This window comes from Trichosurus vulpecula, chromosome 6, assembly GCF_011100635.1.
Source record: "Trichosurus vulpecula isolate mTriVul1 chromosome 6, mTriVul1.pri, whole genome shotgun sequence".
Classification (NCBI taxonomy): Eukaryota; Metazoa; Chordata; class Mammalia; order Diprotodontia; family Phalangeridae; genus Trichosurus; species Trichosurus vulpecula.
In genome coordinates, this window is record NC_050578.1 from 221810486 (window position 1) to 221837300 (window position 26815).

Below are 26815 nucleotides of genomic sequence, written 5' to 3' on the forward strand. Positions count from 1 at the left end.
GGGAGAGTGAGGGACTTTTTGGGGAGGTGATAGAGGGAAAGGGAAGAACATTTGGTGAGGTGACAGAGGGAGAGTGAGGAACATTTGGGGGAAGTGACAGACGGAAAGTGAGGGACCTTTGGGGGTGTTGGCTCAGAGGGAGAATGAGGGACTTTTGGTGGAGGTGACAGAGGGAGGAGGAGACTTTTGAGGGAGGTGATAGAGGGATGGCGAGGGACTTTTTGGGGAGGTGATAGAGGGATGGTGAGGGACTTTTGGGGGAGGTGATAGAGAGACAGTGAGGGACTTTTGGGGGTGGTGGCTCAGAGGGAGAATGAGGGACTTTTGGGGGAAGGGGATAGAGGGAAAGTGAGGGATTTTGGGGAGGTGACAGAGGGAGAGTCAGGGACTTTTGGGGGAGGGGACTCAGAGGGCAGTGAGGGGCTTTTGGGGGAGAGGACAGAGGAACAGTGGGGGACTTTTGTGAGAGGTGATAGAGGGAAAGTGAGGGACTTTTGGGGGAGAGGACAGAGAGACAGTGAGGGACTTTTGAGGGTGTTGACTCAGAGGGAGAATGAGAGACTTTTGGGGGAGGTGATAGAGGGATGGTGAGGGACTTTTTGGGGAGGTGATGGAGGGATGGTGAGGGACTTTTGGGGGAGGTGATAGAGAGACAGTGAGGGACTTTTGGGGGTGGTGGCTCAGAGGGAGAATGAGGGACTTTTGGGGGAAGGGGATAGAGGGAAAGTGAGGGACTTTTGGGGAGGTGACAGAGGGGGAGTCAGGGACTTTTGGGGAGGTGGCTCAGAGGGCAGTGAGGGGCTTTTGGGGGAGAGGACAGAGGAAAAGTGAGGGACTTTTGTGAGAGGTGATAGAGGGAAATTGAGGGACTTTTGGGGGAAGTGACAGAAGGAAAGAGAGGGACTTTTGGGGGGTGTTGGCTCAGAGGGAGAATGAGGGACTTTTGGTGGAGGTGACAGAGAGAGGGGGAGACTTTTGAGGGAGGTGATAGAGGGATGGCGAGGGACTTTTTGGGGAGGTGATAGAGAGAAAGTGAGGGACTCTGGGGGAGGTGACAGAGGGACAGTGAGGGATTTTTGTGAGAGGTGATAGAGGGAAATTGAGGAACTTTTGGGGGAGGTGATAGAGGAAAAGTGAGGGACTTTGGGGGGAAGTGATATAGAGAAAGAGAGGGACTTTGGGGGGAAGTGTTATAGGGAAAGAGAGGGACTTTGGGGGAAGGTGAGAGAGGGAGAGTGAGAGACTTTTGGTGGTGGTGGTGGTGGTTCAGAGGGAGAAGGAAGGACTTTGGGGCATGGTGACAGAGGTAGAGTCAGGGACTTTTGGGGGAAGGGGATAGAGGGAAAGTGAGGGACTTTTTGGGGGGGTGATAGAGGGAAAGGGAGGAACATTTGGGGAGGTGACAGAGGGAAAGTGAGGGACTTTTGGGGGTGTTGGCTCAGAAGGTGAATGAGGGACTTTGGGGGGAGGTGACAGAGTGAGGGGGAGACTTTTGAGGAAGGTGATAGAGAGATGGCGAGGGACTTTTTGGGGAGGTGATAGAAAATGAAGGACTCTGGGGGGAGGTGACAGAGGGACAGTGAGGGACTTTTGTGAGAGGTAATAGAAGGAAATTGAGGGACTTTTGGGGGAGGTGATAGAGGAAAAGTGAGGGACTTTTGGAGGAGGTGATATAGGGAAAGTGAGAGACTTTGGAGGGAAGTGATATAGGGAAAATGAGGGACTTTGGGGGAAGGTGAGAGAGGGACAGTGAGAGACTTTTGGGGATGGTGGTTCAGAGGGAGAAGGAAGGACTTTGGGGCATGGTGACAGAGGGAGAGTCAGGGACTTTTGGGGGAAGGGGATAGAGGGAAAGTGAGGAACTTTTGGGGGAGGTGATAGAGGGAAAGGGAGGAACATTTTGGGAGGTGACAGAGGGAGAGTGAGGCATATTGGGGAGGCGACAGAGGGAAAGTGAGGAGCATTTGGGGGAAGTGACAGAGGGAAAGTGAGGGACTTTTGGGGTTGTTGGCTCAGAAGGAGAAGGAGGGACTTTGGGGAGAGGTAACAGAGGGAGGGGGAGACTTTTGAGGGAGGTGATAGAGGGATGGCAAGGGACTTTTTGGGGAGGTGATAGAGAGAAAGTGAGAGACTTTTGGAGAGGTGACAGAGGGAGAGTCAGGGACTTTTGGGAGAGGTGGCACAGAGGGCAGTGAGGGGGTTTTGTGAGACATGATAGAGGGAAAGTGAGGCACTTTTGGGGAGGTGATATAAGGAAAGTGAGGGACTTTGGGGGGAAGGGGATAGAGGGAAAGTGAGGAACATTTGGGGAGGTGACAGAGGTAGAGTGAGGAACATTTGTGGGAAGTGACAGAAGGAAAGTGATGGACTTTTGGGGGAGGTGATAGAGGGAAAGAGAGGGACTTTTGGGGGGAAGAGACAGGGAGTGAGGGACTTTCGGAGGAGGTTGCTCAGAGGGACAGTGAGGGACCTTTGGGGGAGGTGACATACGGACAGTGAGGGATTTTGGGAGGAGGTGACAGAAGGAGAATGAGGGACTTTTGGTGGAGGTGACAAAGGGAAAGTGAGAGTCTTTTGGGGGAAGTGACAGAAGGAAAGTGATGGACTTTTGGGGGAGGTGATAGAGGGAAAGTGAGGGACTTTTGGGGGGAAGAGACAGGGAGTGAGGGACTTTTGGAGGAGGTTGCTCAGAGGGACAGTGAGGGACCTTTGGGGGAGGTGACAGACAGACAGTGAGGGACTTTGGGCGGAGGTGCCAGAGGGAAAGTGAGAGACTTTGGGGGGAAGTGACAGATGGGAAGTGATGGACTTTTGGGGGAGGTGATAGAGGGAAAGTGAGGGACTTTTGGGGGAGGAGACGGAGTGAGGCGCTTTGGGGGCGGTTGCTCAGCCAGACAGTGAGGGACTTTTTGGGGGAGGTAACAGAGGGAGGTGATGGAGGGACAGTGAGGTACTTTTGTGAAAGGTCATAGAGGGAAAGCGAGGGACTTTTGGGGGAGGTGACAGAGAGAAAGTCAGGGACTTTTGGAGGCGGTGACAGAGGGAAAGTGAGGGACTTTTGCGGGAAGGTGACAGAGGGAGAGTCAGGGACTTTTGAGGGAGGTGGCTCATAGGGCAGTGAGGGACTTTGGGGGGAGGGGACAGAGGGAAAGTGAGGGACTTTTGTGAGATGTGGTAGAGGAAAAGTGAGGGACTTTTGGGGGAGGGGACAGAGAAACAGTGAGGGACTTTTCGGGGAGCTGACAGAGGGAAGGCGAGGGACTTTTTGGGGAGGTGATAGAGGGAAAGTGAGGGACTTTTGGAGGTGATGGCTCAGAGAGACAATGAGGGACTTTTGGAGGAGGCGACAGAGGGACAGTGGGGGACTTTTGTGGGAGGTGATGGAGGGACAGTGAGGTCCTTTTTGAGAGGTGATAGAGGGAAATTGAGGGACTTTTGAGGGAGGTGATAGAGGAAAAGTGAGGGACTTTGGGAGGAGCTGACAGAGGGAAGGTGAGGGACTTTTTGGGAGGTGATAGAGGGAAAGTGAGAGACTTTTGGGGGTGATGGCTCAGAGAGAGAATGAGGGACTTTTGGAGGAGGTGACAGAGGGACAGTGGGGGACTTTTGTGGGAGGTGATGGAGGGACAGTGAGGTATTTTTGTGAGAGGTGATAGAGGGAAAGCGAGGGACTTTTGGGGGAGGTGACAGAGAGAAAGTCAGGGACTTTTGGAGGCGGTGACAGAGGGAAAGTGAGGGACTTTTGCGGGAAGGTGACAGAGGGATGGTGAGGGACTTTTTGGGGAGATGATAGAGGGAAAGTGAGGGACTTTTGGGGAGGTGACAGAGGGAGAGTCAGGGACTTTTGAGGGAGGTGGCTCATAGGGCAGTGAGGGACTTTGGGGGGAGGGGACAGAGGGAAAGTGAGGGACTTTTGTGAGATGTGGTAGAGGAAAAGTGAGGGACTTTTGGGGGAGGGGACAGAGAAACAGTGAGGGACTTTTCGGGGAGCTGACAGAGGGAAGGCGAGGGACTTTTTGGGGAGGTGATAGAGGGAAAGTGAGGGACTTTTGGAGGTGATGGCTCAGAGAGACAATGAGGGACTTTTGGAGGAGGCGACAGAGGGACAGTGGGGGACTTTTGTGGGAGGTGATGGAGGGACAGTGAGGTACTTTTGTGAGAGGTGATAGAGGGAAATTGAGGGACTTTTGAGGGAGGTGATAGAGGAAAAGTGAGGGACTTTGGGAGGAGCTGACAGAGGGAAGGTGAGGGACTTTTTGGGAGGTGATAGAGGGAAAGTGAGAGACTTTTGGGGGTGATGGCTCAGAGAGAGAATGAGGGACTTTTGGAGGAGGTGACAGAGGGACAGTGGGGGACTTTTGTGGGAGGTGATGGAGGGACAGTGAGGTACTTTTGTGAAAGGTCATAGAGGGAAAGCGAGGGACTTTTGGGGGAGGTGACAGAGAGAAAGTCAGGGACTTTTGGAGGCGGTGACAGAGGGAAAGTGAGGGACTTTTGCGGGAAGGTGACAGAGGGATGGTGAGGGACTTTTTGGGGAGATGATAGAGGGAAAGTGAGGGACTTTTGGGGAGGTGACAGAGGGAGAGTCAGGGACTTTTGAGGGAGGTGGCTCATAGGGCAGTGAGGGATTTTGGGGGGAGGGGACAGAGGGAAAGTGAGGGACTTTTGTGAGATGTGGTAGAGGAAAAGTGAGGGACTTTTGGGGAAGGGGACAGAGAGACAGTGAGGGACTTTTCGGGGAGCTGACAGAGGGAAGGTGAGGGACTTTTTGGGGAGGTGATAGAGGGAAAGTGAGCGACTTTTGGGGGTGATGGCTCAGAGAGAGAATGAGGGACTTTTGGAGGAGGTGACAGAGGGACAGTGGGGGACTTTTGTGGGAGGTGATGGAGGGACAGTGAGGTATTTTTGTGAGAGGTGATAGAGGGAAAGCAAGGGACTTTTGGGGGAGGTGACAGAGAGAAAGTCAGGGACTTTTGGAGGCGGTGACAGAGGGAAAGTGAGGGACTTTTGCGGGAAGGTGACAGAGGGATGGTGAGGGACTTTTTGGGGAGATGATAGAGGGAAAGTGAGGGACTTTTGGGGAGGTGACAGAGGGAGAGTCAGGGACTTTTGAGGGAGGTGGCTCATAGGGCAGTGAGGGACTTTGGGGGGAGGGGACAGAGGGAAAGTGAGGGACTTTTGTGAGATGTGGTAGAGGAAAAGTGAGGGACTTTTGGGGGAGGGGACAGAGAGACAGTGAGGGACTTTTCGGGGAGCTGACAGAGGGAAGGTGAGGGACTTTTTGGGGAGGTGATAGAGGGAAGTGAGGGACTTTTGGAGGTGATGGCTCAGAGAGACAATGAGGGACTTTTGGAGGAGGCGACAGAGGGACAGTGGGGGACTTTTGTGGGAGGTGATGGAGGGACAGTGAGGTACTTTTGTGAGAGGTGATAGAGGGAAATTGAGGGACTTTTGAGGGAGGTGATAGAGGAAAAGTGAGGGACTTTGGGAGGAGCTGACAGAGGGAAGGTGAGGGACTTTTGGGGAGGTGATAGAGGGAAAGTGAGAGACTTTTGGGGGTGATGGCTCAGAGAGAGAATGAGGGACTTTTGGAGGAGGTGACAGAGGGACAGTGGGGGACTTTTGTGGGAGGTGATGGAGGGACAGTGAGGTACTTTTGTGAAAGGTCATAGAGGGAAAGCGAGGGACTTTTGGGGGAGGTGACAGAGAGAAAGTCAGGGACTTTTGGAGGCGGTGACAGAGGGAAAGTGAGGGACTTTTGCGGGAAGGTGACAGAGGGATGGTGAGGGACTTTTTGGGGAGATGATAGAGGGAAAGTGAGGGACTTTTGGGGAGGTGACAGAGGGAGAGTCAGGGACTTTTGAGGGAGGTGGCTCATAGGGCAGTGAGGGACTTTGGGGGGAGGGGACAGAGGGAAAGTGAGGGACTTTTGTGAGATGTGGTAGAGGAAAAGTGAGGGACTTTTGGGGAAGGGGACAGAGAGACAGTGAGGGACTTTTCGGGGAGCTGACAGAGGGAAGGTGAGGGACTTTTTGGGGAGGTGATAGAGGGAAAGTGAGCGACTTTTGGGGGTGATGGCTCAGAGACAGAATGAGGGACTTTTGGAGGAGGTGACAGAGGGACAGTGGGGGACTTTTGTGGGAGGTGATGGAGGGACAGTGAGGTATTTTTGTGAGAGGTGATAGAGGGAAAGCGAGGGACTTTTGGGGGAGGTGACAGAGAGAAAGTCAGGGACTTTTGGAGGCGGTGACAGAGGGAAAGTGAGGGACTTTTGCGGGAAGGTGACAGAGGGATGGTGAGGGACTTTTTGGGGAGATGATAGAGGGAAAGTGAGGGACTTTTGGGGAGGTGACAGAGGGAGAGTCAGGGACTTTTGAGGGAGGTGGCTCATAGGGCAGTGAGGGACTTTGGGGGGAGGGGACAGAGGGAAAGTGAGGGACTTTTGTGAGATGTGGTAGAGGAAAAGTGAGGGACTTGTGGGGGAGGGGACAGAGAGACAGTGAGGGACTTTTCGGGGAGCTGACAGAGGGAAGGTGAGGGACTTTTGGGGAGGTGATAGAGGGAAAGTGAGGGACTTTTGAGGGTGATGGCTCAGAGAGAGAATGAGGGACTTTTGGAGGAGGTGACAGAGGGACAGTGGGGGACTTTTGTGGGAGGTGATGGAGGGACAGTGAGGGACTTTTGTGAGAGGTGATAGAGGGAAAGTGAGGGACTTTTGGGGGAGGTGACAGAGAGAAAGTCAGGGACTTTTGGGGAGGTGACAGAGGGAAAGTGAGGGACTTTTGGGGGAAGGTGACAGAGGGATGGTGAGGGACTTTTTGGGGAGATGATAGAGGGAAAGTGAGGGACTTTTGGGGAGGTGACAGAGGGAGAGTCAGGGACTTTTGAGGGAGGTGGCTCATAGGGCAGTGAGGGACTTTGGGGGGAGGGGACAGAGGGAAAGTGAGGGACTTTTGTGAGATGTGGTAGAGGAAAAGTGAGGGACTTTTGGGGAGGGGACAGAGAAACAGTGAGGGACTTTTGCGGGAAGGTGACAGAGGGAAGGCGAGGGACTTTTTGGGGAGGTGATAGAGGGAAAGTGAGGGACTTTGGAGGTGATGGCTCAGAGAGACAATGAGGGACTTTTGGAGGAGGCGACAGAGGGACAGTGGGGGACTTTTGTGGGAGGTGATGGAGGGACAGTGAGGTACTTTTGTGAGAGGTGATAGAGGGAAATTGAGGGACTTTTGAGGGAGGTGATAGAGGAAAAGTGAGGGACTTTGGGAGGAGCTGACAGAGGGAAGGTGAGGGACTTTTTGGGGAGGTGATAGAGGGAAAGTGAGAGACTTTTGGGGGTGATGGCTCAGAGAGAGAATGAGGGACTTTTGGAGGAGGTGACAGAGGGACAGTGGGGGACTTTTGTGGGAGGTGATGGAGGGACAGTGAGGTACTTTTGTGAAAGGTCATAGAGGGAAAGCGAGGGACTTTTGGGGGAGGTGACAGAGAGAAAGTCAGGGACTTTTGGAGGCGGTGACAGAGGGAAAGTGAGGGACTTTTGCGGGAAGGTGACAGAGGGATGGTGAGGAACTTTTTGGGGAGATGATAGAGGGAAAGTGAGGTTCTTTTGGGGAGGTGACAGAAGGAGAGTCAGGGACTTTTGAGGGAGGTGGCTCATAGGGCAGTGAGGGACTTTGGGGGGGAGGGGACAGAGGGAAAGTGAGGGACTTTTGTGAGATGTGGTAGAGGAAAAGTGAGGGACTTTTGGGGAAGGGGACAGAGAGACAGTGAGGGACTTTTGGGGAGCTGACAGAGGGAAGGTGAGGGACTTTTGGGGAGGTGATAGAGGGAAAGTGAACGACTTTTGGGGGTGATGGCTCAGAGAGAGAATGAGGGACTTTTGGAGGAGGTGACAGAGGGACAGTGGGGGACTTTTGTGGGAGGTGATGGAGGGACAGTGAGGTCCTTTTTGAGAGGTGATAGAGGGAAAGCGAGGGACTTTTGGGGGAGGTGACAGAGAGAAAGTCAGGGACTTTTGGAGGCGGTGACAGAGGGAAAGTGAGGGACTTTTGCGGGAAGGTGACAGAGGGATGGTGAGGGACTTTTTGGGGAGGTGATAGAGGGAAAGTGAGGGACTTTTGGGGAGGTGACAGATTGAGAGTCAGGGACTTTTGTGGGAGGTGGCTCATAGGGCAGTGAGGGACTTTTGGGGGAGGGGACAGAGGGAAAGTGAGGTACTTTTGTGAGATGTGGTAGAGGAAAAGTGAGGGACTTTTGGGGGAGGGGACAGAGAGACAGTGAGGGGCTTTTTGGGGAGCTGACAGAGGGAAGGTGAGGGCCTTTTGGGGAGGTGATAGAGGGAAAGTGAGGGACTTTTGAGGGTGATGGCTCAGAGAGAGAATGAGGGACTTTTGGAGGAGGTGACAGAGGGACAGTGGGGGACTTTTGTGGGAGGTGATGGAGGGACAGTGAGGTACTTTTGTAAAAGGTCATAGAGGGAAATGAGGGACTTTTGGGGGAGGGGACAGAGAGAAAGTCAGGGACTTTTGGAGGAGGTGACAGAGGGACACTGAGGGACTTTGCAGAGAGGAGATATAGGGAAAGCTATGGACTTTTGGGGGAGGTGACAGATTGAGAGTCACATACTTTTGGGAGAGGTGACTCAGAGGACAATGAGGAGCTTTGGGGGGAGGGGACAGAGGGACAATGAGGGACTTTTGTAAGAGGTGACAGAGAGAAAGTGAAGGACCTTTGGGGTAGGTGACAGAAGAAGAGTGCAGGACTTTTGTATGAGGTGGCTCAGAGGGACAGTGAGGGACTTTGGGGGAGGTGATATAGGGAAAGTGAGGGGACTTTTGGGGGAGGTGATAGAGGGAAAATGAGGTACTTCCGGGAGAGGTGGCTCAGAGGGAGAGTGAGGGACTGCTAGTTGACAAAGGTCAGGGGAAGAAAGAGAGACTTCTAGTGAGGGAAGACTTGGGGAAGAATGAAGGACTGCTGCTTAGGAAGGACAGAGTCAGGGGCTCCTGGGTGAGGGCACAAGCATTAGCACAGAAAAGGGAGGCCAGCTCAGTGGGGTGGTAATGGCAAATAAAGCTCTGAGGACTTCAAGAGAAAGGGCCCAGGGTTGATCCAGAATGAGGCCAGGGTACCTGGAGGTCTGGGAACAAGACATAAGCCTGAGTTAGTTTTTCAGTTAGACCACTTCTGGTGGCCCTCTCCCTTACTTCTTCCTCCCACCACTTTCTCAGCTCCATCCCTGATACCAAAGAACTGGCCAGTCCAAGGGAAGATCCAGATACAAAATCTGAGTGTCCGCTATGATAGCTCCCTGAAGCCAGTCCTGAATCATGTCAATGCCCACATCTCCCCAGGGCAGAAGGTCAGTACTGAGCCCTAGCGCTAGGGGAAATAGGTAGGAGGGACAGGAAGGGAAGCAGGGGGGAAAGGGGAGAAGCGGTGAGTTCCAGGGTCACATGACCTCAAGCCAAGGTCCAGTCCTACACCAGCCTTACTACTCAGCTGTCTTGGTCTGGAATCCCACAGCCTCCCTCCCCAGACCAATTTAGGGCTCTAGTCCAACATATATACTCACTGGCATTAGTGCCAGTTCTGCTCGTTGTAGCCACAGAGGGGATAGGAATGGCAGCCCCCTGCCCCCTTTCCTTTATTGAGGCTTGAGACATTTGACATGAGTGTCTCCTGCAGCAAGAGAAAAAGGAAGAAGAGATAGTTCTTAGGATCACCTCTCTTCCTGAGATGAGGAACCTAAGCCCAGGGTATCTCTCTCTTCCTATCTATCTCACTGTGACGTTTGCTCTTTCTCTCTCTCCCTCTCTCCCTCTCTCCCTCTCTCTCTCTCTCTCTCTCTCTCTCTCTCTCTGTCTCTCTCTGTCTCTCTCTCTCCCTCTCTCTCCTTCCTTCCTTCCTTCTCTCCCTCCCTCCCTTCTTTCCCTCCCTCCCTTCTTCTTGTCTCTGTCTCTCTCTACTTGTCTCTGTCTCTCTGTCTCTGTGTCTGTGTGTCTCTCTCTGTCTCTCTGTCCCTCTCTGTCTCTGTATTGTGTGTGTCTCTGTCTCTGTGTGTCTCTCTGTCTCTGTCTCTCCATCTCTATCTCTCTCTGTCTCTCTCTCTCTGTCTCTCTCTGTCTCTCTGTCTCTCTCTCTCTCTCTCTGTCTCTCTCTCTCTCTTTCTCTCTCTGTCTCTCTCTCTCTTTCTCTGTCTCTCCTTGCTCTGTCTCTGTCTCCCCCCCCCCATCACTCTCTGTCTCTCTTTAAACTTTAACCATGATAAAAGTGACAGTAAGGTAGCTCTTTTTGTCCCATACCAGAGATGCCCTCATAAACACACAGCCCAGGACAGGGAGGCCTGATATGTTCCCTGACCAACTGATTTGAAAACCTAGGCACACACAGATATACGCAAGTACATGCATGAACATACACTCACAGATGCATATACACTTTTGGGGGGAGAGGGGGTCCAGATCTGTGATTTCATTAATTAAATGAATTCCCACTGAGGAAACTCCCTCCACTGATACAAAACAGCACCTTACAGTGTTAAAGTTGCCAAAGGCACAGAAAAGTTAAGTGACCCACCAGACCAAGATGTGTCAGAGGTGGCACATGAACCCATATCTTTCTGACCCCAAGACCAGTTATCTATTATGCCATATTGTCCTTCTAGGTGTATGTACGCATGAATACATACAAATGTGTTCACATGGACATACATTCATATTTATACAGAGAAATGCAGTGTGTATACATAAATATACGAAAATTTTTGCACATATATACATACATACACACATACACAGATGAACAGAGGCAGGCACATGAAATCATGCACAGATATACACAGTTATAGGCACACAAACAAACAGATGTGCAGAGATTTCTTCCTCATCTTCTTTAGAAAACAAGCTATAGGCCTCCAGTCCATCCTTGGCTGAGCTCCTTGAAGAGCTTGATCAGAGATAGAAGGTAAAACTGCCTACCTTCCCCTGGGAGGGCTTGGTCCATGGCTTCTCCCAAAGCTACTCCTTGAGTCCTTCCTATTGCAGATTGGTATCTGTGGCCGAACAGGCAGTGGAAAGTCATCCTTCTCTCTTGCCTTCTTCCGCATGGTCGACATGTTTGAAGGTGGGTCCTCCTTCCCCAACACCCCCAACACAACATTCCCTGACTGCCCTTCATCACACAGAGCTTGCTCCTTACAGAAAGGATAAATTCTCACTGCTGTGACCCTGGCCCCCAGAATCACTCTTTCACAGTGAGGAGCTGTGTCTGTTTGTCTGTCTGTCTAACTAGGTAATGGATGCTCCAGGTTGTATGTCGAGTTTGAATGTTTCTATGACACTCACAGCCTCGATACACAGAGTCAATCCCATTGCCTGCCCCTGCTTCCCAGCTAGGTCCCTTCTACCCAGGTAGGTTGACCCCCTGGTACTAGGCACATTCCCCCTGGGTGAGTTAACCCCTGGTTAACACAGGGAGAATCGTCATCGATGACATTGACATCTCAAAGCTGCCTCTGCAGACCTTGCGATCCCGACTCTCCATCATCCTCCAGGACCCCATCCTCTTCAGTGGCACCATTCGGTGAGTAACACCCCAGGGGAGGCCAGGTAAGACCAGAGATGCAACCATAGGGGAAAGGGCTCCCCCCAGGAACCTCATGGTGTGTACAATGTTCCAAAATGGACAGATTTCTAATTCTGGGGTCAAGCCCTTCTCTAAAGTTTAGTCACCTCATCCTTAACATTAGGGCATTGGACTACAGAACTCTTTCCCAACCCAAAGTATGCTGCAGACAATCGATAATGCCCTCCACAGCCTCAGTAGCCAAGAGAGTGGGGACAAGGAAAGAGGAAGGAGGAATGAGACAGCAAAAAAGATCCAGATACAGGAAGAAGGAGAAAAAGAAAGATGAGGAGATCAGTTTTTTAAGATTTTAAATATAATTTTGTAAATTTTAACTACATTTTAACTTTAACTTTTACTGCCCCAATTGAAAAAAAGAAAAGAAAAAGAAAGACATTGTAATATTCACAGTCAAGCCAAATAAATTCATACTTTGGCCATGTCCTAAAATCTGACTCATTCTGCGTCTTGAGTCCATCACCTCTCTGTCAGGAGGTGGGTAGCATGCTTCATCAACATTCTATGGAATCAGAGTTCTTCAGATTTTCAAAGTTGTTTGTCTTTATAACACTGTTGCTATTACCCAAATCGCTCTGCTGATTCTCCTCACGTCATTCTGCATCAGTTCATGAAAGTCTTCCCCCATTGCTCTGAAAATGCATTGATTGATTTGCCCAGGTCCACACAGCTAGTGTCTGAGGCAGGATTCAAATTCAGGTCTTCCTGACTCCGAATCCAGTGCTGCCTTGTTGGTACTAGAGTAAGTTGGCTCCGCTGGCTAAAATTAAGTCTTTGGATGATAGTAGGTTTGGCCTCATGCTTTCTTCCACTTCCTAGTATTATTCTCCTGTTTTTCAAATGGAAAGTCATGACTGCCTACTCCCCTCACTCCCTGCAATAACTATCTCTCTAGTTCTCAGGTCCAAATTTCCAACCCTTGGGACCCATGTCCCATCAGAGATCAGGATTCTTCTTCTATGTCAGCTAAGAGGCTGGACTAGATGGCTTCTGATGTCCCTTCCAGCCCTGAGATCCTGTGCCTTTGTGATCTGTATCAACTATCAAGTTTTTACTGAGCCCTTACTAAGGGTTCCAAAATATACATCCATAGCCATAACTTTCAGGTTTTTGCACTCCTCCCCACCACACACACACACACCAGTGCCTAACACTGTGTTGATAGTCATTCATTCTTTTGCTCATTCAACAAAAATCTTCTTCTAAGTTACTGGGGCGGGGGGCGGTCAGAGGTGCAAAGATGAATTAAGAAATAGTTCCTGCATTCAAGGAGTAGCCAGTCTCATTGGAAAGATGAGATATGCACACTATCTGTCATTGGCAGGCAACATGTCAACCTTTGGTGTGAGCCCTAGGTTTCTAACCTATCAATTTTGAAAAAGGGTGGATGGAAAATGAGGAGTTGCTTGAAGCCCCAAGGCCAAAAGGGCTCCCAGGAGGAGAGTCCTCACCCATCCACACCAGAGGCCACTGCTTAGGGCTTCAACTTAGCCAGCATGAAGACTAGAACAGTGTTCGTCTGAGACAAGTACAGAGAAAAGGAGAGGCTGAGGGATCAGCAGCAAGCATTCAAAGAACACCCAAGATGGCAAGGACCTCCATGCTCATCTACCCAAGCAGGAATCTCCCTGACAACAACCCCATTGAGGTGTCCAGTGATAAAGATAATCATTCCTCCAGAGGGAACCCATTCTACTTTGGGTCAATTCTTACTGTGAGCTAGTTTTTTTGTTGTATCAAATTGAAATCCAGTATCTCTGTGACTTCTACCATACAGTCTTAGTTCTGTCCTCTGGAGCTTAGCAGATCAAATTTTATGTCTGTTCTGGGGCTCAGTGAAACAAACTTAATTTCTATTCTATATGATGGCCTCTCTTCAAATACTAGAAAACAGCTACCACGTTTCCAACCTAAACTTTGGCTTTTCCAGTCTTGCCACACCTACGTCCCTTAACCAATCTTTATGTCACAGTCTCCAATCTTCATGGTGCCATGAAAAGATCAAAGGATTTAGAGTGAGGCCTTAGAGACTCTGAGATCAAACCCTAGTGCTATGTAACATGTAACATGGGGCAAATCATTTCAACCTTCTTGGCTTCAGACACCTCATCTGTAAATCAGCATGAATTAGAGACATGAGCTGTGTGTCAAGAAGATAAAAGAGGGTCTTCCTCTGGGATAGGGTTCCTGGAAGATCACTTCCAGCTCTAAACCTATGAGCCTATGAACTATCCTGGTCACTTTCCTCTGAATGTGTACCAGCTTGTCTGTCTCTTCCTAAAATACAGTGCCCAGAACTGAGTACTCCAGATGGGTTCTGACCAAGGCCCATTAGCCCCTCCTTGCTGATGTCAGCCTGAAGAGGATTCCCAATTTTGGGACAAGATCACTCCTTAACTTCCTAGCCCCAGCTCTGGTCCCCTCTTTGCAGTGTCTTTGGGTTGGGTGGGACTGGACTAGGCCACTCACTGGCCATTCATTGAGGTCTCTGTACTGCTCTGCAGGTTTAACCTGGACCCGGAAAAGAAGTGCTCAGACAGCACCCTGTGGGAAGCCCTGGAGATTGCCCAGCTAAAGCTAGTGGTGAAGGCACTGCCCGGGGGGCTAGGTAACTGTGCCCACCCCCACCTCCCTAGACTGGCTTCCTGCCAAGATGGGAAGGAGTCCTAGCTCTACAGGGGCTACACTGAGTCAGTCTACATGAAAGCTTGGGTACAGATCCATCTGCTCCTCCACAAATGTCTCACCTGTACACAGCCCAACTCTTCCCTATATTAACAACTAGAACTCTGCTTCAAAGCCTGGGAGTACCGGCCACATCAAAGAGACCTGGGTTTCCTGACAGTAATGAATTAACTGTTCATATTGATAGTGCCACAACACTCCTGGACCCATCGTTTCTCCTACCCCATCTCTCACTCTCATCCCATACCATTCATCTATCCTTCCCTGGAATCCTGGGAATGGGGAGAGGGCAGTGGGCTGAGCAGTGTCCCCATATTACATGCAAGGCCAAGAGATAGAAAGCACATACTTTAGGCCAGACAGTGATAAAGTCAAGACTAGCTTTGCTGACAGAACAGTTGGGCCCTCAAACAACCAATCTATTCATACAGAGTTATTACAGCAAGGTAAAAGGAAGGGCTATACTAAGGTGTGCTTCGGGAACAACTATCTCCTTTCTTTCCTACATCCCAACACAACTAAGGCCCCCAAAAGCAAGGTCACACCAGTTTCCAGTGACAGAAAACCACCTAGCGACCAACAATCAACCCATGAAAAACATACATATTCATTCATGCCCCAGCATTTATAAAGCTCCTGTTCTATACCAGGCACTGAAGATGCAAAGACAGAAATGAAACAGCCCTTTCCCTCAAGGAGCTTATGTTCTATCAGAGAATACAACACACGCACCTATAAGTATATACAAGTCACATATAAAATAAATACCGTACTTGTGGCAGGAGAGCACTAATGGGGGGGGGAGCGAGGTAAAAAGGGCCTTTCATAGGGGAGTGGTGCTTAACTTGTGCCTTGAAGGAAAGAAAGATGGCAATTCTAAGAAATGGAGGTAGAGTCATACACACACATACACACACACACACACACAGAGTCATTACTCTTTTGCAGATGCCATAGTCACAGAAGGTGGGGAGAATTTCAGCCAGGGACAGAGGCAGCTCTTCTGCTTGGCAAGAGCCTTTGTGAGGAAGACAAGCATCTTCATTATGGATGAGGCCACAGCCTCCATCGACATGGCCACGGTCAGTCTTGGGGGTCTAAGGTCAGTCCTAGATGGTGATGGTTGGGAAGTTGAGAGGAGGGGAGGGAAGGAAAGTTGTTATACAAACTAGCACTCAACCCCTAGTGTGAATGTTCAAAAAGAGAATGGATGTGTTGTGGAAATGAGATGGAAAAGAGAAAATGAGCTATAGTGTTCCAAGTTCATGCACACATGTATACAGGGATGCAGGCATGCTCCATGTCATTATTAACCCTGCTTTTGATAAATACTTGTTGGTTTATTGAATGATTGTTGATGAAACAAAGAAAACTAGCAGCACTCAGTACTGAGTAACCCTCTTCTACTTCCAGAGTGATAATCGTAAAATAGTAGAAGGTATGATAGAGAGTACCAAGAATCACAGTTTTTTATGCCATCTGTAAATTTTGACTATAGGTGCTATAAATTAGAGATCTTTGCCCAATGACCAGCAAATCGGTGTTACCATTGGAAAAACTCAAACTCACATCACTATCAATGTTCTCATAGCACCAAAAAATAAAGGGCAGTTGCTGGTGAATAAAAGGCTGATTCACAGGTTCTTCTTGGAGAACTAAAAAATGAGTTAGCAGATTTGGTTTCAACATGTGCTCAAGGTCATCAAGAAATTATCATTTCATGGGAAGCTCATACATGGACTCTTGCAGTACTCCTGTTAAACACAAGCAAAAAGACTATCACAGAACTGTGATCTATGCACCAACATTAGTTGCAGAAGATGAAAAATAGAGAAAGTCTATGAAGACTTTTGACAAGAGCCTCCAATCAAGTCAAGGAATACTTCAACGCCTAAATATGAAGGTGGACATAAAACAGGGTGGCAAAAGTATGTTTGGAAAATTTGACTCAGGTTTGAGAAATGAAAGAGGCAAAAGACATGTTGACTACGCAGAAGCCTTACACTTATATGCTATGAATGTTTCCCTTTTCAATTTTTTTTCAATTTATTGATGCCTTTTTTACATCATGAGCATTTCCTGACACTCCCCACTCACCACCTCCCTCCCCCACCATTGAAATCTCCTATTTAACAAAGAAAAAAAGTTAAGAATAACAAGGCAACCACATCTGAACATATAGAAAACCCCATTTCCTCTTTACTGGCAGAGGGATGGGTGTTTCATCCTCTGTTCTTCAGAATTAAGATCGTTTACTGCAATTAATCTAAGTTCAGTGCCTTCTGGTGTTGTGGGGTTTTTTCACAATATAGTCGTCTGTGTATATTGTTCTCTGGGTTTTGCTTTGTGAATATTTTATTCCAGAAGAAAATCTAACAAGAACTGAACAACATCAAGAGAGAGAAGAAGAAGGAAAAGGAAGAAGAGGAGGAGGAGGAGGTGGTGGTGGTAGAGGGAGAGAGGGAAAAGGAGAGAAGGAATCGACTATATTTTAATAGACAAGAAACAACTGGTTACTTAACGTAGGAGCCATATGAGAATCAACTCTCCTTTGCAGTCAGGTTATCGACTAATTAGATCAAAGGTCAGAATCAATATTGAATTAGCAAAAGGTTAAAGACATTGCAAATAATTGCAATAGTTTCTACCTGAACTATTCACACAAGTCACCAATGCTGGAAAAAATGGGAAATGAGAAATGGGAAAAGGCATACATTATCACCATTTCTGACAGAAGTTTAACCAATGTAAAATTGTTACCATTAAGAGACCAACAAAGCCTGCTTGACAGGTGGAGAAATGGAAGCCAAAGGCAACACTAGGTTAAAATACAAACTCTTTTATAAGACAACCCAGAGAAAAATGGTGGAAGACAGCAAGGATTGTCACCTCAAAAAAATGAAAAGAAATAAAAGTAAAAATAGATCCTTAAAAAACTTGGTATGAGATTCGTAGGGTTATGGTCTCTGAGATCTAGAGCTAGAAGGGTCCACAGAGGCCAGATTACCTATTTCAACCATCTCATTTAATAGGCAATGGAAATTAAAACCGAGAAAGTTAAATAACTTGCCCAAGGTCACTCTGATCTCAGACTCCAAAGAATTCAAACTGCCTGAGCTACAGTATGCCAAGCTTACATAAATGAAACTAGCAAGAGGATAATAAAGACAGAAAATGAAACAAATTTATCACCATTTCCTTAACAACTCATTTTTGCCATCAATGGCAGAGGAACCACCATATCTGAAAACTGACACCTCAGTCCCTGACATGCTACATGACAAAGTAGAAATGACACTGAAGCAGCTGGACCAGACCAAGTACATCTCCCCAAAAATCCATGCTTAAAGCAATATAATAAATAACATTGAGAGGTTATTTTATAAACTATCTCAAGAAAGGGAAGATATTAAAAGAAAAGGAAAAAATCACAGACTATATTAACATTTTTTTCTTTTTTTGAGGGGGGAAGGCAGGGCAATTGGGGTTAAGTTACTTGCCCAAAGTCACACAGCTAGTAAGTGTGTCTAGTGTCTGAGCCCGGATTTGAACTCAGGTCCTCCTCACTCGAGGGTCAGTGCTCTACTCACTGCACCACCTTTATCAACATTTTTAAAAAGAAGAATGAAAACATCAGTCACTACCAACCAAGATGCCTTCTTTCTCATCTTTACGGAATCTTTTACAAGAATAATCTACATTTATATTGAAGGCATCCTTGATGAAAGTATAGTAGTCAAGCTTTTGAAAATAATTCTTGGAAGAGTATATTTTAAGTGTCCCACAAGTGACTGTAAGATTCAGAGGATGCAAGATCATTCCTTGTTTATTGTTTGTTTCTTTTTTAAGTGTTTGACTTGGTAGGACAAAAAGCTGTTTTAAAGGCTCTTCTCCAACAAGACTCATGCATCATACAAATATAGCAGAGGGTTGACCAGAAAATCCCTGATCAATCAACTCTACAAAAATCAGCTTCTTGAAATTACATGACATAAAGAGCAAATAAGTGACTATGATAGTCAGACTCACTTCCTTAGATATTATCTGTCAGCTCAAAGCAAAAGCATTTTCTAAATTGGAATACTAACAACAACAATAAAACTGTAATGTGTATGCTCTGGCCCTCTCTCCCAGAGCTATACCAGCTACATCTCCTCTTAGGGCTCTAGAGTATAACTCTGAGGTATTGGGGTGTATCACATGTACCCCACAAACTTGGGGTGTGCTTTCCCACAAATACACACATTGTCAGCAGAAAGATTGTATACACTTAGAGTTCACATGCAGAGAGGCATATGTGTAGGAAATACATGTGTCCAATGTAACTTACAACCCTGGTCTTTCAGGCCCCCCAGATCTTCCAACAATGTCATCATGCTTTCAGGAAAGAGCATCTCTGTAAGTCACTCTGCTAAGCCCCATAAGTCATCTCTGGGAGTGAAGGAAAGGTTCCAAGGCTAGGCCAAGGTCTCTACTGTTTCCAGTTTCAGTCTCAACTGACATCCTAGCCTTGAGCACTACAATATATATTTAGAAAGAACCAGAGTTCACACCCTAGGAGCCGCAGCAGTGTCAGCACTGGGGCCTGCTTTCTCCTGAGAAGGATCTGACTTTGAGCTGCTGACCTCATGAACTCCTCTTGACAGCTCTCTCTTGATTCAACTCCACAGCTAGGCCTTGGTCCTGCCCTCTACTGGGCACAGTCTCCTATAGTCATATGCTTCTGTTGCAAGATGCCATTACCAGTGGTTGGGGATCAAGGAGGAAGAGCAGAGAGAAATCTCCTCCCTCTCCTTGCTGTACCCTAGATGAAGCACAAGACAAAGTACAGAGTGAGTTCTTCCATGACTAGCTTATCTAATGCCATAGCTGTCTAGTTTCCTTTTTTAAAACCACCAGCTTCAGTACCTGAGTCTTTCATATGCAAATGAGCCACTAAAAATCTGAAAGGGACCACATTCCTTACGAGGGGCAAATTCTACCACTCCAAGTCTGAAAGGGGTGCACCCTTATATTTCATTATCTCTGTTATCTACCTCTTAATCTTGTAATTTTATACAGTAGATTGGAAGGATTCAATTGATTAGGAGTCCTCTGATCAAACTCCAAACATACAAGATTCTTTGATGAATGAAACCACAGAGATAACATTATTAAATGATTCTCTAATTATTAGCATCCACTAAGGTATAAGCCATGCATAGGAATTCTCTTCACAGGATTTGGGAGTAGAAAGGGAGCCCAGAAACCATCTAATCCAACCCATATATCATAGAAATCCCAGCTAGAACATGTCCACACTCTACCTAAAGAGTTCCAAATAGGGGAAATCCACCACCTCTGAAAGAAGGTCACTCGATTTTTTGGACAGCTCTAATTGTTATGAAGCTTTTTCTCAAATTAAGTTTAGATTTGCCTCTTTGCAACTTCTGCCCATTTCTCCATATTCTGGCTTCTAGGACCAAACAAAATAAATCTAATCCCTCCTTTGCATGGCAGCCCTTTAAATATTAGAGATTATACCCTGTTTGAAGATGGTTTTATACTGATTTAATCAAGTCCCAGAGCACTACAGGGCCACCTTGATGAGATCCATGAACATTCAAAAAAAGATCACCTTAGCAATCAATATAGGAAAAAAATGAATGCATGAAAAATGTCTATTATCTGATCTATGATATGCAGTTGAATAGCCAGTCTGTCAGTTCAATGCACAATTAAGGCCCAAAATTGAATAAGACTAAAATGCATTTGAGAAAATGTTTAGTGCTTTTAAGGATTCCCAAGCTGTCCCTTGACACAAACCTTCATCTTTTTATTCAATTTTCCTCCATATCTTTGTAAATCTGGGAAAACCCAGAGGACTCAGAGTTGAAAGCAATTCAAGTGGCCATGGAGAAATACAAATGGGCGGAGGTAGGCTGCAAACTTTTTCCAATAATGGTTCATGCACAAGGAGAGATACAATTGAGAGAGTGGATTGCTGGAAAAGGTTGAGTTCATCATGTGGAAAGAACAAAGAATAAAAGATGGACAACAAGATGCTCCACTGGCACCTATATAATGTAAAAGGACTCAAAGGAAGGCCTACAACAAGGATGCATGGATTCACTACGGAATATCTGTGGAAGAAAATGATCAAGAATCACAAAGAATGAGGAAGCATGGACAGGCTGGGCTCTATACTAGTAGAGAAAGTGCCAAAACCAGTGAAATCACCAAGAACCAGATCAGACCTTGCCAAACCAGCCTCTTTTGCATTTTTTTGACAGAGTTACTAGGCTGGTAATTCAGGGCAGCTCAGAAAATAGTTTAAATGATGAATCCAGGTTGGCACATGATGATTACTGCTTCCTTTGCTGGCTTTTAAATTTTCCTGGAATCAAAGTCATTGATTGTTTTAAGAGCCTATCTTCTACTTTGGCTATGTCACACAGTAGGTAGAGTGCTGGACAGCTCCTCTTTAAATCTTGAGTTTGAATCCAGCCTCAGCTACTTACTAGCTGTGTGACCTTGGGCAAGTCACTTAACCTCTCAAAGTTCCAAGCCATTCTCTGGGACTATAAGTTACAGAGAGGGTGCTAACCTGCATTGATAGGGGTAGCTTCCCTTCCAGGGAGCTTCTTATACCAATGAAATCATGGATGCAGATACTAGCCCTCCAAGCTGTTACCAAATCTTACCCATCGTACCTTCAGAATATCTTCTCTCTTCTGATACTGCCACCACCCTGGTACATGCCCTCATCACTCCAACCTTGGACTGTCATTCCAGTATCTGAAGCCCTAATCCAGAAATTCAAGCCCCATTCCCTCAAACCATCTTCTTTATCAGGCGAATTATTTTCCCAGCTCTTCATTTCCCATACCCTCTTTTTAATCTTCTAAAGCAGTAATGTCAAACTAAAAGAGAAATGGAGGCAACTAATCTATGCATAAAGATCCCTGTGGGCAGCATATTGACTTATCTTTAAAGTGTAATATTACATGTGTTTTGTTGTGTTTTCATTTATTTTGTTTAATATTTCAAAATTGCATTTTAATCATGTTTGGGATCAAGTGTTGTGGGCTCAGGCTACATTTTTAACACCCCTGAAAGCCACTTCCTTCAATTGGCAGCCTTGAGATAAAAACCACGTGTGACCTTATGCTCTTCACTTTTCTGCTTAGGACTTCCTAAAGATAGTCTCTAGAGATCGCCCAGTTACATTTATCTCCAGATGAATCTGTAGAAGCAGAAAACAGGTCTCAGATTTGACAAGTCTCAAGATTTTTCTGTGGCTTCCTGGATACATATGCCTCAGGAAATCAGTGTATTTCTTGATTGTTCATGTCAAATTGATACATGACTACCTCAGTACACCTTATTAACACTCATCCTTTCTTCCTGTGGTCCTAACTCTAACTCTCTCTTGGAGATACCTGTGGTTCATCATCATTCCATGGAGCACAGGAAGTTGCTTCTTCCTCAGAATCCAGTTTCACCCTCTACAGAAAAAGCCTCAAGCCTATTGATTATCTCCAAAGGTTCAGTGGTCCTTCTTCCCCCACTATCCTTATTCCAACCTCACAACACATTTTTGATAGCCCTTATATTTGGATAGCTCCTTATATTTTTTCCTTCTTTATTTTCTTCTTGAATCTTTTCCTCCATTCTTTCAAGAAATGCTTCATCCTCCTGGATAAACTACAGAGTAGAAATGCCTTCCCCCAGCCCTTTCGACATTCTCCTCTAACAGGGGGACCAGTGTGATATTTGTACATATGTTGTTGCTAATTGGTTCTATAAGAAACATAAATAGAGCACAATCCTTGAAGCTCATGGAAATGTTCCCTTCATTTTCTGAAACTGCTTTCCTTACCAATTCTCCCCCATTACTTGCATGGCTGATTGCTTCTTTATTACATGGGTTGGGAGGTAGACAGGATTCCTAAATAAGGCTTGTTTGTTTTTTGGGCATAGGGTTTGTTTTTGTTTTTGTTTTCACTAAGTGTACCTGCCTTTTTTCTCCCATTATTTAGCATTGCTTGCACAGGTAAGTTTGAGTTTCAATTAGAAGATCAAGAGCTGTTCTAATATACTTCCTACAAGGTCTTCTGTAGAACTCTAACTTTCAACCATTTCTTGCCTCTTCCTTTCTCTTCTCTCCTCTCATCATTTTCCAGGTTCTCTGTGCTGGAACGCCTTCCTTTTTTGTTCAGGTGTGGGGGTGGAGGTCACAGCTTCCCTCCACAGGACCACAATCAGTTCAGTCTCTGTTGACTTTAGAAATGGTTCCATAGTGGCAACAGTAGTGGACAAGGGACAAGTAGAAGGAAAAACAAGGTGGTAATGATGGGAGATCGTGTCCATGAAATACTTTCAAGTCAGGCCAGGGCCACTATCTGCTCAGTCTCAGCCCTCTCAGGGGAAGGACCAATGCAATTTTCATCCCTTTTCCCACAGGAAAACATCTTACAGAAGGTGGTGATGACAGCCTTCGCTGACCGCACCGTGGTCACCATAGCGGTAAGGAGGCATGATGCACAAAGCCTCAGGAAGGGAAAACCCAGGGACCACCAGGAGCGGGGGGGGGGGGGGGGGGGGGGGGGGGGCCCTTTAGAGAAGCCACCTACACAAACCTGTTCTAACCACAGTCAAACACAGGACAGTCTCCTCCTCCCATACCTCTAAACCTCAACCTTGCTGCACTAATAGATTCAGTTTAGTTTGAGTCTCTTAAGAATAATCAAATATGGATAGAGGGCTGGCCTCAAAGCCAGGAAAACCTGTGTTCAACTTCAACCTCTAACATATACTGGCTATGTGACCCTGGGCAACTCATTTAACCTCTTAGTGCTCTGGACAACTCCCTAAGACTATAATTTGTTGAGAAGGTGCCAATCTGCATTGGTACGGGGAGTTTCTTTACCTGGGAGTTCCCCATACCAAGAAGGGGGAAGGGCCAAGCATAGTCTCCTCAGTCTAGTCTCTATTTCACTCCTCCTTGCAGTGAGAGAGGGAGGGGACTTCTGATTGGAGCTTGCACTATTTTGACTCAAGTGTTCCAATTCTCATTGGTATTTGTCATGGTTCTTCCTCCTTCATGCTCTCAAGGCTCTCCATCTCCCTGGCTCCCCAGGGTGGCTGGGACAAGGGTAAGGGAGAGGTTGGCTTGTGGGTCCCTGGCCTGTTAGTAGGTTTCAGTTGACCCCTGATAAAGCATCCCCAAGTCTCTGAGCTCAAAAGGGTTCTAGTCCCATTGACTAAGTCCAACAGCAACAATAATAATAACAATAAATCAGCATCTGTAAAACACTTTAAGGCTGGCACAGGACTTTAGGTATGTTGATCTCATTTTGACCTCACAACAACCCTGTGAGGTAGATGCTATTATTATCCCCACTTTACAGATAAGGAAACTGAAGCTGGAAGAGGTTAAGTGATTTGTCCAGAATCATGCAGCTAACTGCTGAGACTGTATTCAAACTCAGGTCTTCCTGCCTTCAAGTTCAGCACTCAATCCACTGTGCCACCTAGTTGCTATTACCCCCAAAGCAGAGAGTAGATAGGAGTGATTAGTTTGGAATCATCTCGGTCACCTCCAGCTATTCTAAAGGGGAGGTAGTATGGATAGGATGGAAAAAGGCAACCCCGAGAAATATGGAAAGCCCAAGTAACTTCCTTATTCAGTGAGCGAGGAGCCCAGTGCCCATATGAACCAAGGTAGACATGCACTGCATTAGATTCTGATGTTGAATTTAATTATCTTACTTTGGGTAAGGGATAAAGAGACATAGTTAACCATTTACAAGACTCTACCCTGCTTTGTGACTCTGGCTCAGTCACAGAATTTCCCCATCTTGTCAAGCCTGGCCCTCTGATCTTTGGAAAGGAGACATCCCCTTGGGAACGAAAGGAACCCCTGCCCTGTAATGGAGTATAAGCTTGAATATTAGGGTACAGACTTGAGACATGGTTTCTATCTTTCAGTTCCTAGTGTATATTCTTACTTATCTCTGCTGGTTCATCTTGGCTCCACTTAATGCCTCTCTAGTCCTCCCTCTAGTCCTCATTCCCTGCCTAAGGACCCCGAGCCCATCTTACCCCACTTTCCTCATCCCTCCTACCCACTCATGTCTTTCTCTTCCAATGCTGAATGCCTATTCATACTCCCCTTCCCCTCACAACTAGGAACACCCTCAGCCCTTCTTTCTCTTAGCCTGTGACCTCAGAGCTTCCTCTAGTTTGCCAAAGCATCATGGCTCCATCTGGGCTTTCTCTCCCTAGCACCGTGTGCACACCATCCTGAATGCCGACCTCGTGATTGTGATGAAGCGCGGCGCCATACTGGAATACGATAAGCCAGAAGCACTGCTCAGCCGCCCAGACAGTGTCTTTGCATCCTTTGTTCGGGCTGACAAGTGACCTGGGCTAGAGTGACTCCAAGTGCCATTTTCCCCCTCTTTGCCACCTCCTCCAACCTGGATTTTCTAGCTGTGTAAATCATTTGTAAATAAAGAGATTAATTATTTCCTACCAGATCCCCCAGATTTCCTATGGGGCTCCTTCATATTCCTCTTTTTAATTTGGAATCCTGGTAGCTTGGTAGGTAGAGTTCCTAGGGGTGTGGAATCCCCCCCCCCCAAAGCACTAGCCTCTTACTAGAGAAATGCAACTAACATACATATTACTTTGCATATGTAAAAGCACAAAATCATGGATAAAGAGTTGGCCTCAAAGCCAGGATTCAGTTCCAGCCTCTAATACATCACTATGTGACCCTGGGCCAAGTCACAACCTCTGAGTACTCTAGGCAACTCTCTAAGACTTTAAGTTGCAGAGAAGTGCCAACTTGCATTGGAAAAGGAGTTGTCTCCTCTGGGAGCTCCCTATACCACAGAAATCATAGGTATACTTTCTATTTCCTATGTAACACTAGCCCCAGTGGCCATCCCATGGAGTGTGTGTGGTGATTGGCCTGGACCTGGACTCCTGGGGGACACATGAAGGACTTGTCAGTTTGGGATGGGACAGCAAACCCTGGGCAGTCTCTTGGTTCCCCATCCCTGCAGGGTTGGGGGGTAGTGAGAAAATTGCGACAAAGCTGTATCAGAGAAGATTGGTCACTGAACCAGAAAGAATATCCCACTTAGGTTTCAAAAGAAGTCATTCTGCCCTCCTCCTCACTCCTCCATTCTCCAGAATTCTTATGGCTCGCTCTCTCTCTCTCTCTCTCTCTCTCTCTCTCTCTCTCTCTCTCTCTCTTCTCTCTTCCTCTCTCTCTCTCCCTCCCCCTTTCTCGCTCTCTTTTATATGGGTGTCATCACTCTCTCTTGGATTTCCCTTGAGTGGGTGAGGGAGAATCATGAAGATTTCCACTGTTAAGACTTATAATTTGCAATAAATTCAACAAACACTTCTTAAACTTTCAATTAGTAGACCAGTTAAGTACTTTGACATTTGTAATTTCATCAGTGTGGGTACACCCTTCATCCACACAGATCATAAACCCACAGTAGCTGAAAAATTCAGCAACCTATGACAAGTTAGTGATGAACCTGTGCACTTTGGACCTTGGATCAAAGACCTACCATCCATCACTGGGCCCATTCTTGGAGTTTTCTAATTGGGTAGACTCTGTCATGTACTATTCCATATACCACTAGCAAATAGCTTCAGAAAGGTCAAGATGACAGAATGAGGAATCAGAGTAAGACTTTTAGTTAAAACCTGTGAAAACATTTCTTTTTAAAAATAACTGCATTTTTAAAGTCACCAATCCATGATGTCATAATGTAATGAGTCACTTTCTAAAGCACAGCATAGCAGAAAGATTGCAATCACAGATGCAATCCTTCAAGGCCAGGAGTTCTTGGACCTGAGGTCTATGAACTTGGTTTTTTAATATTTTGACAACTGTTGTTCAATATTCTTTGTTTCCTTTGTTATCCTGTATATTTTATTTTATGAACTTTTAAAATACTATTGTGAGAGAGGGTCCAGAGACTTCACTAGATCGCCACAAATTTGAGCCCATGGCACAAGAAAGAATGAAGAGCCCTTGATCCATTCTAGGTGTTTAAAAATCACATACTTTATTTTGAATCTGTGGAAAAAGGAATAGAACCCTAATTTCTGCCTGGATCATTGCTTCCCTTTGCCTGGTTTCATTTCAACTGCCAATTTTGTAGTTCTTCACACTGTTTTAGTGCCCAGTTTTTGTCTACATGACCAATGGGCAGTCTTAAACTCACCCCCAAGTTTTCACTGGTCTACTAAGCTCACCTCTAGAGGCATAACCTCTTCTGATACTTCACGCTGTGAAGGTGACTGTGGGTTCTCAAAGGTAATGCTGATCTTCAAGGACTTATTAAGCACTGACTACATGCCAGACTCTGTGTTGGAAACAGGAAGACAAAAAGGAAACAGTATCTATCCTCAAGGAGCTTATATCTCCTACTAAGCTGGAAAAGCTCACTCACTTCACCTCCATAGGTTTTGGTCTCCT

At 46.7% G+C, this 26815-nt stretch overlaps 1 protein-coding gene across 1 annotated transcript in view; it reads left to right on the forward strand.

Annotated features, from left to right (window-relative positions):
• Nucleotides 1-24848, forward strand: part of ABCC8 (ATP binding cassette subfamily C member 8) — a 139349-nt gene extending 114501 nt beyond the window's left edge. The window contains exons 33-39 of the mRNA XM_036763754.1: nucleotides 9228-9358; nucleotides 11043-11121; nucleotides 11472-11580; nucleotides 14145-14248; nucleotides 15274-15407; nucleotides 22771-22833; nucleotides 24595-24848. Of these exons, the coding sequence (XP_036619649.1) occupies nucleotides 9228-9358; nucleotides 11043-11121; nucleotides 11472-11580; nucleotides 14145-14248; nucleotides 15274-15407; nucleotides 22771-22833; nucleotides 24595-24732 (758 nt within the window). The 3' untranslated portion in view covers nucleotides 24733-24848. The remainder of the gene's footprint in view (nucleotides 1-9227; nucleotides 9359-11042; nucleotides 11122-11471; nucleotides 11581-14144; nucleotides 14249-15273; nucleotides 15408-22770; nucleotides 22834-24594) is intronic.
• The last annotated feature ends 1967 nt before the right edge of the window (nucleotides 24849-26815 follow it).